Source organism: Schistocerca piceifrons, chromosome 2 (assembly GCF_021461385.2).
Source record: "Schistocerca piceifrons isolate TAMUIC-IGC-003096 chromosome 2, iqSchPice1.1, whole genome shotgun sequence".
Taxonomy (NCBI): Eukaryota; Metazoa; Arthropoda; class Insecta; order Orthoptera; family Acrididae; genus Schistocerca; species Schistocerca piceifrons.
In genome coordinates this window covers 797561044-797580962 of record NC_060139.1, presented here as the reverse complement: position 1 = coordinate 797580962, position 19919 = coordinate 797561044, and the positions used below count along the sequence as shown (strand labels likewise).

The following is a 19919-nucleotide window of genomic DNA, read 5'->3' as shown; positions in this document are numbered from 1 at the left end:
TTTTATTTTTTTTTCACTCGTTCATATTGTTGGAAAGGTTAGAAAACCAAGTTCTGCCAACAAAATTTCTCTTGGGAAAACTTTCTGCAGTCAAAAAACTTCGAAAATTTCGGACTTTTTTCAGTTTTTTTCAAAATATCTCAGTTTCATTTGCTTTTATCGCTTTGACATCTATTTTCTTTTTTAAAGAGCACAAAATTCTCTACAAATTTGATTCTTACCATTTTTTCCTACTCCCAGTATCTAAGGCGCTACAGCACGTCAAAAAATACCAATTTTTCAAATTTCGAGCAAAGAATAGTTGGTGACAATTTCCACGATAACTCTTTTCCAAAGGATTCGTTTAATGAAACAAAGTGAAGAAGAGTTAAAAGCCTCTCTGAAATATGAACTTGCTCCTTACCCAATGTCCCTATTCTCAGAAAAAGGCATGCGAAAAGGAACTAAATCTTCATTCTACAATGCCTTCGTTCCAGTGGAAGATGTGAAGTCAGGTGGACCGAGTAAATTTTTTGTCATTGATGGAGGTTTCCTTATCCACAAAGTGACTTGGACTCGAAATGTTTCCTTCAAGTCAATAGCCCAAAACTATGTTTCTTACCTGCAACGTCATTTTGGATCTCAATTTGTTATTGTATTTGATGGGTATCCATGTGAGGGAGACAAATGTAGCACAAAGTGTGCTGAGAGGATTTGTAGGTCCAAACAACATTCTTCGGTTGACATTGTGGTTGAATCAGAGATGGTGAACCAAGTCCCTCAGGACAAGTTCTTGTACAACGAACGAAACAAGATGCGTTTGATCACACTTCTTAAAATGGAATTTCTGGAGTGTAGTATTGAAGTGCACCAGGCACAAGAAGATGCTGACGTTATAATTGTAACATCTGCCATTTCAAGAACCAAAGATTTTGGAAGTGTTGTCATTGTAGGAGAAGAAATTGACGTGGTTGTGCTCATGACCGGTTTGGGGCAAGGCAGGAAGAGGAAATGCAGAAGACAAGTGGTTTTCCACTGCATTTTACAAGTTTGACAGTGAACATATTCTGTTCACTAACGCCTTTAGCGGATGTGATACATCTGGTTTTTTTGATCAAGGAAAATTAAGTGCTGCAATATTGTTGCGAAAAATGAACACCTAACCTCAGCACTTTGCACATTCAATAAACCACATGCTACCCGTGAAGAAATAATAACTGCAGGAGAACAGGTTACTATCGCATTGTATAGTGGAGATGTCAGTAGTTCCCACACTCTATACCATTTGCGGTACCAGCTATTCGCCAAGTCTGCCACAAAAAGCAAACTGAATCTTGCACGGTTGCCACCTACACAAGATGCTGCACAACATCATTCGTTGCGGACTTACCAACAAGTCCAAAGTTGGATGGGATACTGGGAACCTCCTGAGAAATGGGGCTGGAATCACAGTGACCACGGTCCAATACCCGTTATAATGAGCCAAGATCCAGCACCTGAAGCACTTATTCACATTGTTTCATGCCCATGCAAGCTGAACTGTGGCGGAGCGTGCTCCTGCAGAAAAGTGGGTTTGAAATGTTCTTCAATTTGCAAGAAATGTATTGGGGTCAACTGTGAAAACGTGCCAAAATTTTTATATGAAGACAGTGAAGAAGATGTTATGGAGGATGTTGAGGAAACCGCTGACGAAACCAACGAACTTGCTGAGGATGACTCGCTGTTTAAAGAAGAGGTCAATCTGGGATCAACTCTATGTATAGACCCTGAATCCGTAACTCAAGGTATCTTTGGTGACACTGAGGAACCTGCCCCATCAAAACACTGGAAGTATTGCTCATATCTGTCTCAAGTGCGCTTCAGCGCAATATTACAAGTATTACACACCCAGAACTGTCAACATTTTTTAGTAACTGACAATGCATTTTAATTGTAATAAAGCTACTTATTTTTAATGTCAACTGTGTGGCTTTTATACACAAGAATAATTACCTACCTAATTATGTTGCCTATTGCAGCTAATAATAGTTCAGTTTCCTGAGACAATTTATTTTGTGTGTGTGTGCATGTGTGTTTTTATGTCTCTTAATGATGTATTTTTATATTTATAGTTTTACAAATACCAGGGCTGAGGTGGCCCATAGTGAACTTCAGGTAGTGATGTAAGAATCACAATAGTTGGGTGCCCAGCAATCCTCATGTTGCATACAGAGAAATTGAATACCTGAAAGTGAGGTGGTAAATTCCAACTTACATGATGTATAATGTATTTATACTACACAAACAGAAACTGAAAAAATAGTGTTCAAAAATAAGGTATCTTGCCACTATGCTCAAAATTTGAAAAAATTGTATTTTTGAGGCGCTGTAGCGCCTTAGATATTGGGAGTAGAAAAAAAATGGCAAGAATCAAATTTGTAGAGAATTTTCTGCTCTTTAAAAAAGAAAATAGACGTTAAAGTGATAGGAGCAAATGAAACAGAGATATTTCAAAAAAAACAGAAAAAAGTTCGAAATATTCGAAGTTTTTTGACTGCAGAAAGTTTTCCCAAACGAAATTTTGTTGGCAAAACTCGGTTGAAAAAATAAACTCTTCTACCCCACCCTTTGCAAGGTATATCTACTATTTGACTGGACTATATAGATTTAAGTGTCAGGAAGTCGTTTCTGAAAGTATTTATATGGAGTGTAGCTATGTATCGAAGTGAAACATGGACGATAAATAGTTGGGACAAGAAGAGAATAGAAGCTTTCGAAATGTGGTGCTACAGAAGAATGCTGAAGATTAGATGGGTAGATCACATAACTAACGAGGAGGTATTGAATAGAATTGGGGAGAAGAGGAGTTTGTGGCACAAAATGACAAAAAGAAGGGACCGGTTGGTAGGACATGTTTTGAGGCATCAAGGGATCACAAATTTAGCATTGGAGGGCAGCGTGGGGGGTAAAAATCGTAGAGGGAGACCAAGAGATGAATACACTAAGCAGATTCAGAAGGATGGTACGTACTGGAAGATGAAGAAGCTTGCACAGGATAGAGTAGCATGGAGAGCTGCATCAAACCAGTCTCAGGACTGAAGACCACAACAACAACAACAACAACAACAACAACGTTTATGCATGAACAAGCAGAGCGTGATCGATGCCAGCATGAGAGAGACTTGCAGTTAATGCAATCTTTGGAAGCTATGCAAAGTGAGATTGTTAGTTTGAGACAAAACTATGAAACCATACCCAAAGCGGTGCAAGAACTGAGCGAAAGAGTAGATAATATCCAGGTGGCTAACGCCAATATCGTAGATGAAATCAGTGTACTGGCTAACAGGATGGAAAAATTAGAAATTGACACAAGTCAAGCAATAGAGCAGAAAATGTCCAAAAAGGCGAACAAAATTGAAAAGGAATTTACGAACTGGTTAGAGGCAAAAGACACCGACCTTAATCAAAAAATAGACGAGAAGGTGCACGCCGCGATTGAGGCCAAATACTTTGGCTTGAGTGCGGAAGTCATAAGAAGGGCGGTGCACACTGACATTCCACTGTGGCAGCGGAATGTCAACCGTCGTCTTGCGGAGCTGGAAAACAGCTTGTTGCACGGCGACACACAGGTGTGTGTGACGCCAGCCAGGTCCAACAATGATAGGCATATAAATACAGCAGTGAAAAATTGCAACTGCGAGACAGAACAGAACAGGCAACCAATGTTAGCAAAACAAATAAATGTCACTCCAAAATAGTGATTGAAGAAAGCCTGATTAAAAACCGACAGTTTCAGATCTTTACAACGGAGAAGAAATCTGTTCACCCTGTAGTATTTATCAAGGGATTTAGAAACATTTTGCCTAGTGTTTGGAGTCATACACAGAAAATACAGTACGTTATGTCTCACATACAAGGAGATGCTGCATTATGGGCAACCGAAGCAGCTGACAGTTGCGACACATATGAGCAATTTTAAAAGGCATTCTCTGGCCAAATACTGGTCAACATGCATTCAGGACAGATTACGGAAAGAGGTATATAATCCAGAGCCGTATTCTCCACGATTAGGCAATTTGCGAAAATATTTTGAGAAATACATTAATAAGACCCGTTACTGGGACAAGCAGATTTCATCCCGGGATTTGATCAGACTTTCGAAATCACACTTGCAGATACACATAAAGGAAAAACTTATACACTTACCGGAGAATGACATGGAACATTTCTTGTCTGTTCTGGACTCAATTGACCTGATTCAGGAGGATGTTAAGGCAGCCTCTGAACAGGCTAGAAGTAACGGAAACGGTTACAGAAATGGTCGAAATAACACGACTCCACGAAATAATGGAAACGGCAGAGGTAATAATAGTAGACAAGATTACGTACAAAACGGCAATAGAGGTAGAGACCGGAACGGCAACAGTCCGCCGGTGAACAATGACCGGAAAAGGAGGTTCGATGACCGATACGAAACAGGCCCACCCAGCAATAGTAGATGGAAAAATGCCAGGGGGCCGTGGAACACCAATACCTATAACGATGCAAACCGAACTTGGCCACAGAACCAGAGGCCCAGTCCGGACCGGCAAAACAGTGAAAGGTGTGACAATAAACGACCGCCACCACAAAATGTGCCAATTGCGCAACCGTGGCGGCCGACGCAACACAACTTACACGTAGTGGAGGTCAGCGACACAGAGCAGCCACACCCATCCAGCAGCCACACCCATCCCCCAGTAATAATCCAACAAACTAGATTCAGCCGAGATACGCTCTCCATTGTCAGTTGAGGTTTGGAGTGAGAACAGCCCGACACAGAACAAAACATCAGAAATCTGTATCCTCAGGTATAATGACGGGGTACAGATGGGACATGACTTAATAACTAAACCACCCATGTGCATAAAGGAGCACAAAAACAAAGTACAAACGATAATAGAGATCAAAATTAACAATATTGATGCGCAAGCAATCGTAGATACAGGTGCTACTGTCAGTGTCATGAGTATGGACCTATTTAGAGTACTGGGGAAAGAAAAGCGTATGCTGACTTTTCCTGTGAACAATTGCAAAGTCACTGTAGCCATCAGTGCACAGCGACAAATAATTAAACTCCAAGTGTGGGTAGAGATGTATATAGGGGGAGAAGGCATAGCGTGCTCGTTCCTGGTAGTAAAGGGTTTAAAGGTAGCCTGCATTTTGGGGGTAGATTTTTTGAGAGAAAGGGATGCAGTAATCGACCTTTCTCGGGGAAAATTAAGTTTGATGAACACGGGTAGTAGGATAGAATTGTCCATGCTCAGATCTGAAGAGGTACCTGTGCCTAATTGTAATGCTATTAACATAAAATGTAGGAATCAGTGGATACTACATTTAGACAATCATTCTCTAGGACAAAATCTCTATTATCCAGACGTACAAGGTGATCAATTAAAAGCAAATGTGGACGCACTTGTGAACAAAGTATCACAGTCCGAAAATTTGAACTCAATGCAACAGCAGGATTTGGTACAGTTATTATCTGACTATGCAGATGTACTTTCAGAACGACCAGGAATTGTTAAGGGATATCAATACAATATCGAGGTGAAGCCTCACAAAACCTACTGTCGAGCCTCATACTCCATTCCTTGGTCCAAGAAGGAAATAGTAGCTAAAGAAATTAGAAAGCTGGGAAAGACGAAAGGATGTGGGTTTCAAGGGAGAGGGTAAGGCGTCATTCCAATCCCGGGAGCGGAAAGACTTACCTTAGGGGGAAAAAAGGACAGGTATACAGTCGCACGCACACACACATATATCCATCTGCACATACACAGACACAAGCAGACATTTGTAAAGGCAAAGAGTTTGGGCAGAGATGTCGGTTCTTTGCCTCTTTACTTCCCCTCAAACCCAGAACCTCCCACAGAAGAACCACAAAAGTGCCCCACTTGTGACAGGATACTTTCCGGGACTGGATCAGACTCTGAATGTGGCTCTCCAGCAGGGATACGACTTCCTCAAATCCTGCCCTGAAATGAGATCCATCCTTCATGAATTCCTCCCCACTCCACCAAGAGTGTCTTTCCGCCATCCACCTAACCTTCGTAACCTCTTAGTTCATCCCTATGAAATCCCCAAACCACCTTCCTTACCCTCTGGCTCCTACCCTTGTAACCGCCCCTGGTGTAAAACCTGTCCAATGCACCCTCCCACAACCACCTACTCCAGTCCTGTAACCCGGAAGGTGTACACGATCAAAGGCAGAGCCACGTGTGAAAGCACCCACGTGATTTACCAACTGACCTGCCTACACTGTGAAGCTTTCTATGTGGGAATGACCAGCAACAAACTGTCCATTTGCATGAATGGACACAGGCAGACAGTGTTTGTTGGTAATGAGGATCACCCTGTGGCTAAACATGCCTTGGTGCACGGCCAGCACATCTTGGCACAGTGTTACACCGTCCGGGTTATCTGGATACTTCCCACTAACACCAACCTGTCAGAACTCCGGAGATGGGAACTTGCCCTTCAGTATATCTTCTCTTCTCATTATCCGCCAGGCCTCAACCTCCGCTAATTTCAAGTTGCCGCCGCTCATACCTCACCTGTCTTTCAACAACATCTTTGCCTCTTTACTTCCGCCTCGACTGACATCTCTGCCCAAACTCTTTGCCTTTACAAATGTCTGCTTGTGTCTGTGTGTGTGCGGATGGATATATATATGTGTGTGTGTGTGTGTGTGTGTGTGTGTGTGTGTGCGTGCGAGTGTATACCTGTCCTTTTTTCCCCTGAAGGTAAGTCTTTCCGCTCCCGGGATTGGAATGACTCCTTACCCTCTCCCTTAAAACCCACATCCTTTCGTCTTTCCCTCTCCTTCCCTCTTTCCTGACGAAGCAACCATTGGTTGCGAAAGCTAGAATTTTGTGTGTGTGTATGTGTCGGTTTGTGTTTCTATCGATCTGCCAGCGCTTTCGTATGGTATAGAGGGAAACATTCCACGTGGAAAAAATATATCTAAAAACAAAGATGATGTGACTTACCAAACGAAAGCGCTGGCAGGTTGATAGACACACAAACAAACACAAACAAACACAAACATACACACAAAATTCAAGCTTTCGCAACCAACGGTTGCTTCATCAGGAAAGAGGGAAGGAGAGGGAAAGACGAAAGGATGTGGGTTTTAAGGGAGAGGGTAAGGAGTCATTCCAATCCCTGGAGCGGAAAGACTTACCTTAGGGGGAAAAAAGGACAGGTATACACTCGCGCACACACACACACACACACACACACACACACACACACACACACACACACACACATCCATCCACACATATACAGACACAAGCAGATATATATATATATATATATATATATATATATATATATATATATATATATATATATATATATATATATATATATATATATATATATATATATATATATATATACTGACCTGCCTACACTGTGATGCATTCTATGTGGGAATGACCAGCAACAAACTGTCCATTCGCATGAATGGACACAGGCAGATAGTGTTTGTTGGTAATGAGGATCACCCTGTGGCTAAACATGCCTTGGTGCACAGCCAGCACATCTTGGCACAGTGTTACACCATCCGGGTTATCTGGATACTTCCCACCAACACCAACCTATCCGAACTCCGGAGATGGGAACTTGCCCTTCAGTATATCCTCTCTTCTCGTCATCCGCCAGGCCTCAATCTCCGCTAATTTCAGGTTGCCGCCACTCATACCTCACCTGTCTTTCAACAACTTCTTTGCCTCTACACTTCTGCCTCGACTGACATCTCTGCCCAAACTCTTTGTCTTTAAATATGTCTGCTTGTGTCTGTATGTGTGGATGGATATGTGCGTGTGTGCGAGTGTATACCTGTCCTTTTTTCCCCCTAAGGTAAGTCTTTCCGCTCCCGGGATTGGAATGACTCCTTACCCTCTCCCTTAAAACCCACTTCCTTTCGTCTTCCCCTCTCCTTCCCTCTTTCCTGATGAGGCAACAGTTTGTTGCGAAAGCTTGAATTTTGTGTGTATGTTTGTGTTTGTTTGTGTGTCTATCGACCTGCCAGCGCTTTTGTTCGGTAAGTCACCTCATCTTTGTTTTTATATATAATTTTTCCCACGTGGAATGTTTCCTTCCATTATATATATATATATATATGTATATGTGTATATATATGTGTATATGAATATAATAGAGGGAAACATTCCACGTGGGAAAAATATATATATGTGTATATATATATGTATATGTGTATATATATATATATGTATATGTGTATGTGTGGATGGATATGTGTGTGTGTGCGAGTGTATACCTGTCCTTTTTTCCCCCTAAGGTAAGTCTTTCCGCTCCCGGGATTGGAATGACTCCTTACCCTCTCCCTTAAAACCCATATCCTTTTGTCTTTCCTTCTCCTTCCCTCTTTCCTGACGAGGCAACCATTGGTTGCGAAAGCTAGAATTTTGTGTGTATGTTTGTGTTTGTTTGTGTGTCTATCGACCTGCCAGCGCTTTTGTTTGGTAAGTTTCATCATCTTTCTTTTTAGATATATTTTTCCCACGTGGAATGTTTCCCTCTATTATATATATATATATATATATATATATATATATATTTTTTTTTTTTTTTCATCAAAACCGTCAAACTTGCAGCACTTTACTGTCCGCTACCACTATGTTACTATACCTCCCCCTCCCCACCCCAGCCTCCTCCTTACCCCCACCCAATCACTACTCCCATCAAGCACTGCTGCTGCTGCTGCTGCTTGCAGTGTGATATCAGTTGCCTGAGACTGCAGTCGCAGGTGCACGCGTGTGTGTGTGTGTGTGTGTGTGTGTGTGTGTGTGTGTGTGTGTGTGTGTGCGCGCGCCTCAGCATCTCTGCTATAAAGTGAGTAGCAACTTTCCTTTTCATAATATTGTTACATTCCATCCTGGATTTTGTAAATGGTCTTCAATCATGGTGCAGAGTCAATATGAACTTCATCTAATTCTGTTTCGATTTGTGCGGCATTCCAACCCTCCAAATGAAAATATGCAATAACAGCACAAAACTCAGTTTCCTCCATTTTCAATTCCACACACAGAGCAATTCAGACAGCTGTCAACAATGAACTATACACTGTACAGTGTTGAAATTCTTTATATTTATGGTGCAGTCCCCAACAATCAGTCTTTCCTTCTCAACCCATATGGTAAGTCTCCCTGACCCAGGGTTCTGGGGGACTTTTCTGAACTCTGCCCCTTTTTCTAAACATCTCCAATCTTTTTCCTTCACACCTCCTCCTTACCCTTTTCACGGGAGAAGGATCTGCAGGTTCTGAAAGCTTGCACAGCTAAAACATTTTTTTTTTATATGTGCGTTCTCCTGCTGGCGCATGGTGAGTAGATTTTTTGTATATCCAATTACTTTTCAGAAGATCCTTGGAATAATCAAGCTTATCAACCATGAAGACACAATGTAAATGTTCTGCTCTTTCATGGAAAATTTCCAAACTCACTAAACCATCCTCGTATAGTTAGGAATAGAAAGTTGTAGAGCACGGGAAGCGAAGAAAATGAGTGTCTAAAAATCACAAACCATATCCAATCACAGCTGGCACCAAGAGGACAATCTATTGAAAAGGCAGAGAGGAAAAAAGAATAGAATAAGATACTCTTGCAGCACAGAAAGGGAAGTAGCACTGCAAGGGTTGGGGCCCTGTAGTGGCCAAGCACATACTCATAAAAGAGAGGTGAATTCCCTGGGGATCATGCTGAAGGAGAGGGTCTCCATGTGTGGACAATTTCTTTGAATTTGAAACTTGATTACAGCATGGTGTTCCTCATGCATCGACATTGTTCATTACCCACCACCATGTTACACACTACAATTCAGAGCCCTCTAATGGCAGTAAGCTGTAAATCTGTAGACATGAAAAATAAAGATGTAGAATGTTAGTAACATTTGTTTTATTTAAAAAGCTTTAAGAGTTTTCATATAAAAAATTCAGAGAGATTACTTTTCGGTATACCCTCATATACATAAACAATTGGCCAGGTGCAAGTAGGATTCACACTCTGAGAGTTCCATACGAACTTCATTATGTATATAGACAGTCCACCCATACTGCGAATTGAGAATCTTGATATTTTTGCCTGTTATTGAAATTGATACTGGACAGATATCCGTCCCAAGAATTCGAGGACTTCCAAGAATGTTTTAATGTTAAGTTTGAAGTTTGATAACAAATGACAATAAAGTATTTTTTTGTGGGACATACTTACCAATTAACAGTTTTCAGATTTTTCCTTTACATGTACTTTTAAACCTTGCTTGTTGAAAATTTCATGATTCTAGGTCAATGGGAAGTACCCCATACATTCTAACAAATGAGTTTGTGAGTGCCAAAATATGTGACATAGATGGCCATGTCTTTAGACTGCATTGACTTAGAAGCTAAACTTTTTACACTGCCAAAGGACCATAGACCTTAGCATGTGACTTAAGTTTCAACTTGATAGATCTATCCGTTTCTGAGAAAACAGGGTCCTAACAGACAGTTGGACTGCTTGATAACAAATTACCAAAAATTATGTTTTCCATGTCATATAACTCCAAATTAACAATTTCCAGATTTTTTCCTTAACTTTTGCTGTGAAAGTTTGCTACTTGCTGAATTTCATGATTCTAGGTCAACAAGGCCTATAGGTTTTGATAAGACATTAATGGCCGAAAAAGGAGTCTTCACAGACAGACGAACACAGAGATAGTCGGATAACAATGACAATCTTTTTTTTTTCATATGGTATAATCATAAATTAAGAATTTTCAGATTTTTCCCTTTACTTTTACTATGAAACCTTAATTTTTGCCAAATTTCATGATTCTATGTTAATGGAAAGTAGGTTTTGATGAGAAAGTTTGTAAGTATCAAAATATGTAATGTAAGTAGCTGTATCTTTTGATTGTACTGACTTCAAAGCTTCAATTTTTTGCACCGTTAAGAGACCACAGATGTTAGTATGTGGCATGAATTTCAACTTGATACATGGACCTGTTACTGAGCAAAAAGGTTTTTACCTGTCGGACAGACAGACAAGAAGGTGATCCCAAAAGGGTTCCGTTTTTTATAAAAAAGAAATCTGGAGAAATACAGTAAACATAAAAAAGGAGGCACAATGTGCAGGAAAAAATAAAATAGTACATTTCTTTCACATGCCTTCTGCTTTTTCTGATCCACATTTCAGTGTAAATTTTTATTTCCCTCGCATAATCATGTATCTTACTACCACTTTTTCCTGTTTCTTACTTTTTTCTTTCTACTGATGCAACTTTTAAAATTCTACTAGATGTTCACATTTTTCGCATACACTGAAAAGTGACATATCCAACAAACCAAAATACTCAAGGTAACAGCACCAACATATTTCTAAACCAGTCTCAAAAAAAGAGTCTTAGAAATAAAAATATGATACCATGTTTAGCTTACCTGTTGCTGACATCGAAGTTCCGTTACTTCCTTCTGTAAGTTCTGCACTTCTCTATCTAAGCGTTGTTTCTCTGCTGCCAGATCACTGTATTTATGCCTTAGAGTTGAAGACTCTTGAGCAGCAGCTTCCAGCTGATTCATTGCTGCCAAATGTTGACCCCTGTAGTATTCAAGTTCTTTCATTGTGTGATCACATCTTCGAATAGTTTCACTGTGTTGCCTGCAAATTTCAGACTATCTCAACAATATGATTTTATTTTTATTGTTTCACAGTTTTGTGCCTGTTATTTTCTGCAAACAAAAAGACTGGGTGGCTTTGGTTGATAGGTGAGTGCACTACTTTATGAATGTGTAACATACTTTGTAGAAGACACTTTTATTCTGCCTCACATCCTATGCTGACAGAAGTTCAACCTCCCTGCTATCTGTGCTTATTACTACAAAACTGTATTTGATATGGTATCACTGTGGCATCTTTTTACTAGCATTCAGACGCCCCGACTCTTTGGTGACATTTTTGCAAACTGCTTTCAATATATATATATATCTAAAAACACAGATGAAGCTTGAATTTTGTGTGTATGTTTGTGTTTGTTTGTGTGTATATCGACCTGCCAGCACTTTCGTTCGGTAAGTCACATCATCTGTGTTTTTAGATATATTTTTCCCACGTGGAATGTTTCATATATATATATTTCCCCCCCCCCCCCCCCCCCCCCCCCCCCTCCCCCCATCAGATGTTACTGCACCACTATGCTCAATGTGCGCATCTCTTAACATAACATTTTTCCTCCTGCTGGTCATCTATTGCTACAGCAACCTGTCTGCTAATTAGTGATGCAACAGTAATGGCTGTCCATTCTATATGTGGCTTTAAATAAATCGCTCTACAGCACTGAAGGCAAGTTATTGCAAAACAAAAAGCTAGTCTGAGAAGAAAATGTGGATCAGAAATTTCTGATGCCATCTCTGTGAAAAATATCATCTACTGGCAGTAGTTTAGTTTCAAGGAATACACAATCTGCTTGTACTTCGCAGTTTCTTCAGCATCAACATCCTTGTTAAGATCAGTGAGCTGTGAGGAAGTGCATTTCTTCCAGGGCAGCTTTTATTTTTATGCTACATGCTACAAACACTTAAAAAGTCCTCGATATCAATTATACTACTAGTAAGCACCAATTCTAGTATTTTAGTGCATTGCGCAATCACACACTAAATGAACATATGAGGAATCAACTTTTTCAGTCTCAATTCACAAAATTCTGAAAGACAGATTTCTTGGTCACACTTCTTTCCCCAAGCAATGAACTTTTCTTTCAAACTGCATAGTGACAGTTGTGTCTGTTCTGAAATTTCATTCCATCAGTTCTTACAGAAATCCAGTCCTTCATACCAAGGACAAGTTTTTTTAACTCCAGCATCATCGAAAATTCTGATAATCAATTTTTTTACTGTGTCACAAAGACTTTGCCCTGTTCTTTCCTTGGTGCTGTTAGAACACCTTTCCAACTTTCTAGCTATTTTACTTATCCCCCCCGAGACACAAACATCTGCTGACATTTCTTTAAAGCATAATTTCTTTCGTATCAATGTGAGAGAGAATTTTCTCCATATGGGGAGATGTGAGCATTTTTTTCTTTTAAGCCTGACAATTGCCGAGTATATTCTGTGCAATTTATACAGTCCTGTTTACCTGAAATTGCTTGTTTCTGTAACTTGTCATGGTCAAAGTTACTAGCAGATGACACTTGACTACATATTAACTTTGTGTTTGACATTGGCTTTTATACCATTTACTAACTCCATGAATTTTAAAAGGGAAAATTCTTAAGAAAACTCAAAATGCTATTAAACTTTTCAAATGTTTCATTAGATGGAAGATTAGCCAGCTTGTAACAGATTTCCACTTGACAGTTTAAAAACCTGCATTTTACAGTTGATTAATTCAGCTCAAATTTGTTTTAAAATGTGGCGATTCTTCTTTGAGAAAGAATTACGGCATTATATTTGTAGAGATTCAAATTTTGACAGCAAAATGGCTATACGATAAAGACAAGTAGTACGTTCATCACTGAACCTCAGGCCAGAATGACTCAACAGTTTCTTTAATTTAGGAGCGAAGTCTCCAATGTTTTGCAGCTTCTTTTATCAAATTATAAGTCAGCAAATGATATCTCCAGGAAGACACTATCTCAAACATGAAACCCATAGGTAAAAAAGGGATAAACGTGATCCTTATGCATGTATTATCCCAGTACAACAATACACCACATCAAAACATGCTGTTATAACTACTGTTTTTGCCACCGGGTAACTTTAAATGCCCAAAAGGGGCAAAATTAGCTAATTTTAAAACAAAACAGCTTATGCAGGAAAATGGCTTCCCTGGAGTCTGCATTTTACTTTTAAAATGTTGAAAGGGTTTGGCAACTGTGAACAAGATCCACAAGTTGCTTATTAAAGTCAAGGAATCTAAATAAGATCTGCCAGTTGTTTGTGTACAGGAACAAACATAATGAGTAATATAATAGTAAAAATGAGGATTGGAAAATTTAGTAGTCTTGAAAACATTAATTATGAACCACCCAAAACTGACCCTTTATTTGCTCACGTGATTTGTTATCAGCATTCGAAGCAAAAACTCCTGACAACATAATCTCTCTGATTACTGGACACATTCCTTAATTTTCAAAATTAACACTCTAGTACAAGTGCCCCAGAAATGCTGTAAATTGACAGCAAAATGCATGTTGAAAGCAAAGTGAGTTGAAGTTGTTGCACGTTATTTGTAGTCTCAGGGTCACATGGGTTGTCAACATTTCCAGGTAGTTCTCTCCTGTTACTGTCATCAAACAACCAAGACCCATTTACTCCACGACATGAAATACCATTCCAAACAGCAACACCAGGTTGAGGTACACGTAGCAGAGACATATTACTTTCAAAACAATTACTTTTTAATTAAAGTAATCAGTAATTATTACAAAATGTACATAATACATAAGAACAACTAAATAAGGCCACATAACTTGAAAACTGAAAACACATGAAGCACCAAGGATTGCATAGACAAAATTAGCCTTTCTTATCATGCGAGGAAAAGGTCATATTACTGCCTTGAGGTGCTGATCAGGTTCACAAAAGTAGAGTATTCAGAGCATCATGTTAGGTGAAATATAAAATCATGAATGTCAGATGATTACACCATTAATCAGACACTGCTATCATATCATAATATAAGTCACATCATCAATTAATAAAAGTTGTGATGGGTAGTGCATTCATTCATGCTATAACTGCTGTCAGTGCTAATGCTATGAACAGATTCATGCCATATGATGGTCAGTCGACTGAAACTGGTTGCTTGAACAAACAATTTCATCAGCAACTCAAGGCGTAACATGATTTTTTTTTCAAACATTTATAAGCTGTTATGCACCACCTCCGAAAATACACTTATCATACCACTTTTATATAAAAAAAATAAAGATATACTAAAAAAACTGAAATGTGAATATATTTTTGTACCTCCTGAGTAGTTGGAGTTCATGCATCGCTTTGTCACATTGTTGCTTAAGGCCATCATAGTCTCTTACAGAGGCAACCCCAGATGAGTTACTTCTGTCATTATTGGACACTGTATAGCTTCTGGACAGCGTTCCTGAAAATTATCCAAAAATATGTTGTTTAATGAAGCAACCAGCAGCAATGTAAGTAAATTAGAGAGAGAGAGAGAGAGAGAGAGAGAGAGAGAGTGTGTGTGTGGGGGGGGGGGGGGGGAGGGGGGAGATTATAACACAATGGAAGGAAGGGGGAAACAAAAGTGTCTGCAAGGCAAGTTATTTGAGAAAAATTGATTATTCATAGCAGGCCAAAAATTTTAGCTAGATGCTTTTAATAACTACAGACTTGACTATAAAGCAACTGGAGTTCTGTAAGGATCTCAGTTAACTTTCACATACATACATCTGCATGTGGAAGAGATTTGAATAATTTAGCAGTGTAATAGGACAGTTGTGTTTTTCTGTATAACCAATAAGATCAAAGGAGTGTCTCGGAACATCAGCATGAGCTCACCTGGGAAAAACAGATGAGAAATTTGCCAACTGAAACACACTTTATCTCAATGAGAATATTCTCTCACAGTGGTGTCACTACCATGATACATATGTCCAAACAAATAGCTGACATTGACTGAGAGGCATGGTTACCAGTCCACCATAACTTTTCACTTAGTCATTTGGCAACATAGCAGAGCCAATGTGTTTATGCTCTTCTCTTGTGTGCTGTAACTAATCTACATGTTTTTGATCATTTTACCTCTATTTGTTTTTTATCTCATCATTTAAGCATGGTCTGAAAGAAGTGTGTGTTTAGTATAAACTTCTGAAATGGTGTAATGAGCCAGGTAATTCAAAACCAAAGTGTAGGTCGTGATTAACATTCTGAAAAAGTACCACACATTGTTGAAGAGAAGTGGGGAGTTTCAAAAGACTGATAATTCATTTTGCAATACACACTGGGCCAAAAGTCAGTACCCACTGTAATGTGGGGATCCACCATGTTGAAAGCAAAGTGAGTTGAAGTTGTCGCACGTTATTTGTAGTCTCAGAGTCACATGAGTTGTCAACATTTCCAGGTAGTTCTCTCCTGTTACTGTCATCAAACAACCAAGACCCATTTACTCCATGATATGAAATACCATTCCAAACAGCAACACCAGGTTAATTTAACTGGCTCTCAAAAACAGTTCTATGGTACTCTGCATACCAATATGTACAGTTGTAACTGTTGACATGACCTGATAATTTGAAAGTTGCCTCATCACTTCACACTATCTTAGGAAACAACTCATTATCACTTTCTCCTAATACATTTAACACTGTCTTGCAAAGCTGAAGGCTACAACCAGGATTGTTTTCCAACAGCTTGTGTATGAGATTAGGTATGTAATGTTTGAATTTGGCCTTATGTAAAATTCTCTGCACAGAAGTTCTAGAAATACCCTATTTGAGAGGTGTGAGTAGACTTTTTAGAGCTCTGGATAACCACTTGTAAAACCTTAAGCTTAGTTTCATGACTTATTGTTGGCCTACTTAACCAGGGGCAATTCTCTGTGGCTCCACTTTTCTCAAAACATTTCTGTAAATTGTAGTCAGTCTTCCTTGTAGGTGGAACAGTGTTGAAATTATTATTCCATTCATTTATTATTAAATTACAACCACCTTGGTAACACTTTTTTTAAACAAAAACTTTTTTCATAAGAAAATGTCTTTTTAACACATGAAAATCAACAATGTACAATGTCAAAGATGTTTGCTTTAATAACAGTGCATTCTGGTGTTTGTATCAATTATTATCTGAAAAAAATATATCAGTGCACTCTGGTGCTTGTATCTATAATCATCATAAACAAACACAATTACGTTAATGTTTTCAATAGGTTGCGATGAGCAGTGGCTTTTGGCCCACCCCATATTTCTAAAATGGTTGAGTCTGCAATGTCCTGTCATCTGCTCCAGTTGAAAGGGATTGTTCAGCTATGGAGAATATTTGATCTGCAGAAAGCAGTAGACATTCAGAATCTACTGTTAAACATCTGCTAAATTTAAAATTATTTCAGAACTTCCTTATTGTGAATTTTATAACGTACAAACCACTTCTGAAAAAGAGTCTATCTAGTGAAAAATACATCTGAATAACTAAAATTTAACGTTTCAGTAAACTGTTATGACTTTTGATTTTAAAATATGCCCTGGGTTGGACCCAAAGGAAAATGGTAGTACATCTTGGGTTGGACCCAAAAAATATGGGAAGCCTACATATATTTTAAATGACATTTGTTAATTACAGTTCTACATGAATAAGTATGATAGTAGATGAAAAATAACCTTCACTGCTATTGATTAAATCTGCATTTGGATCAAAACAGAATTAATCATGCTGCTACATACAATGTGCTCAAATTTTGCTAATCACAAAGAATGAAATTAATGATGACATACACTGTGCCTTCAATACATTTCACAAAATTATTTTCTAGAGTCTCCAATCACTGACCTTTGGTTTACAGTATAATAATACTTCAGTAATCAAAAACTTTGATTAACATACATTGCAATATTTCTAACCTCGAGTAAAAATCTGTAAATGGTAGTCACTGCTGAAAATATAACTGTCTTACATACATGGGTTTATTGCATAAACCTTATAGTTCTCAGATGAGAGACATATATGACAACTGCATCAGACTGTATCTTAGTGAAGAGAAACAAGCAATTAAAATGTGACTATGCAAGCAATCAATAACCAGAATAATTTTTTCACTCTACAGCTGAGTGTTGGCTGTTATTTACTCCCTTAGAAATTAAAACCTATGCTGGTCTGGGTCAGTACATGAATCAGCATCTTTGCCTTTCATAGACATTGCTGTTATCCACTGAGCTATGTAATCATAATGCTCAACCTCAACCATAGCTTGCTTTCTCATAGGAGTAGTAGTAAAGCGAAGCTTGCAGGAGAGTGTCCTCAAACAGAATCTGTTAGGTGGGTTGGAAGTCATGTTTGTGTCTCAAAATGTCATAGTATTGCCTGCAAAAGAAAAGATTCAGGGTTTGAATCCCTGTTACGCAAAGTGTTTCAGCCTTTCAGGAAGTACAACAAATAAGAAATCACAATATTCATTACGAGGATGTGGTGTCCCTCTGAGATCAGTCCTGTGACCAATGTGATGGCCATTACATCATACAAACGATTCGGATGGAGGGAGGACGACGACTTAGGTAGGGTCTTATGGTCTCTCTCTCTCTCTCTCTCTCTCTCTCTCTCTCTCTCTCTCTCTCTCTCTCTCTCTCTCTCTCTCTCCCCCCCTCTCCCCCCTTCCCCTCCCCTCCCCCCCCCCCCCACACACACACTGCTGTAACCCTCACTGATCATCTGAAGGTCAGTTTTTACAATTGTTATACTAATATATCCAAAGTATAAACCATCACTCAAACCCCACACACAATAGCTGATTTTAATCTCCTCATACTTATAAACATGTGGCAGCAATCATATGCAGTACCCATGAAACTAATTGAGTAAGTACACAGTCACGATCACGATTTTTCACAACACATGTGCAAAATCCAAACTTGTCAAGAGTGATAACAGGAGAACTTATTTCATTGGATGAACTTGTGTAATTAATGCAAAAACACTACATGCATTCACAATTAAGGATCTTGTGAACTAGTTATATAAAAACAGTAATAAATTCCTACACATCAAATGAATGAATAAATGGCATAATATTGCAGACAGACAGAATGGCTAGCCAGTATATACCTTCAGGAAGAAAAATTCCTGTACTGCCAATTGTCAAATTTGAAAGTTAAAACACTCAGCCTAGTTTTTATAACATTAGTTCCTTCCTCAGGGAGGAAACCAGGATAGATAGGGGAAAGTGCAGCATACCAGCTAAAACGAAGAAAGTCATCCATAAAGTAAATGTTGATTAAGCGTTCAGTCAACAGAACAGTATTTAAAAGGTGGAAACATGGCTTAGCTGAGTAAAAATTAAGGGAGGAAACTATCACAGGAAATCCCTTCTTCTATCTTCCAGATCATACTGTAGAGTTATACATCAGAAAACCAGAAAAAATATTTTAAGATGGTTGGGCTTCACTCATCGACTAAGTCTTAATTACTGTGTTACCACATTTACCCAAAATAATTATGAATGATGGAAGGAGTCGCGAAAACTGAGTTTTGAACATCATTTGTTTCATAAATGGGCCATACATACAAATTTGTGAACATCTATTAGGCAGTTGTATTAAGTAAGAAATGGCAATTCCCAGTCTTTGTGCCACAGAAATGAATGAGCCAGAGGAAAATCTATTCTTTTAACACAACAGTTAAAAGATCAACAGATTATCAACTGAATTCATAAATGGGGGCCATCAAATCTCATTTGACGTAATACAGTTTATAATGGACATCAAGTTAGTTTCCGAAGAACTAGGGGCAAATTGAGCTAAATAAAATATGCAAAGACCTTTAAATACATATGCCAATTAATTGAGCCCAACCCCTCCAACACAGAGGTATCCAAGTCAAGGATCAATGACATAGAAATGGTCTACCATTTTATCAAAGTTGTTTATTAATAAAAGAAAGGAAGAATGGGGTTTAATGCCCCATCAATGATGAGGTCATTACACTCTGAGCATGTGCTCAGACTGAGGAAGAATGCAAAAGGAAACTGGATGTGTCTTCATCAAAGAGCCCATCCCCATATTTGTTTTAGAGAAACTACAGAAAATCTAAATCCAGATGTTCAGATGGGGATAGGGACTGCAGTCCTCCAAAATGAGAGTCTAGTGTCTTACCACTGCAACACTCTGCTTGATAAAGAGTCTTTTATCACAAATTATTGGTGTCCTTGTCGAGCTTGACCATTACTTAACAGCCATTTAAGCAACTACATCTACAG

The 19919-nt window shown here is 38.8% G+C and overlaps 1 protein-coding gene across 1 annotated transcript in view; it reads right to left on the bottom strand.

The window, feature by feature from the left end:
• Positions 1 to 19919, bottom strand: part of LOC124773398 (disks large homolog 5-like) — a 192856-nt gene that overhangs the window by 152730 nt on the left and 20207 nt on the right. The window contains exons 3-4 of the mRNA XM_047249398.1: positions 14969 to 15101; positions 11441 to 11660 (exon numbers count right to left, since the gene is read on the bottom strand). Of these exons, the coding sequence (XP_047105354.1) occupies positions 11441 to 11660; positions 14969 to 15101 (353 nt within the window). The remainder of the gene's footprint in view (positions 1 to 11440; positions 11661 to 14968; positions 15102 to 19919) is intronic.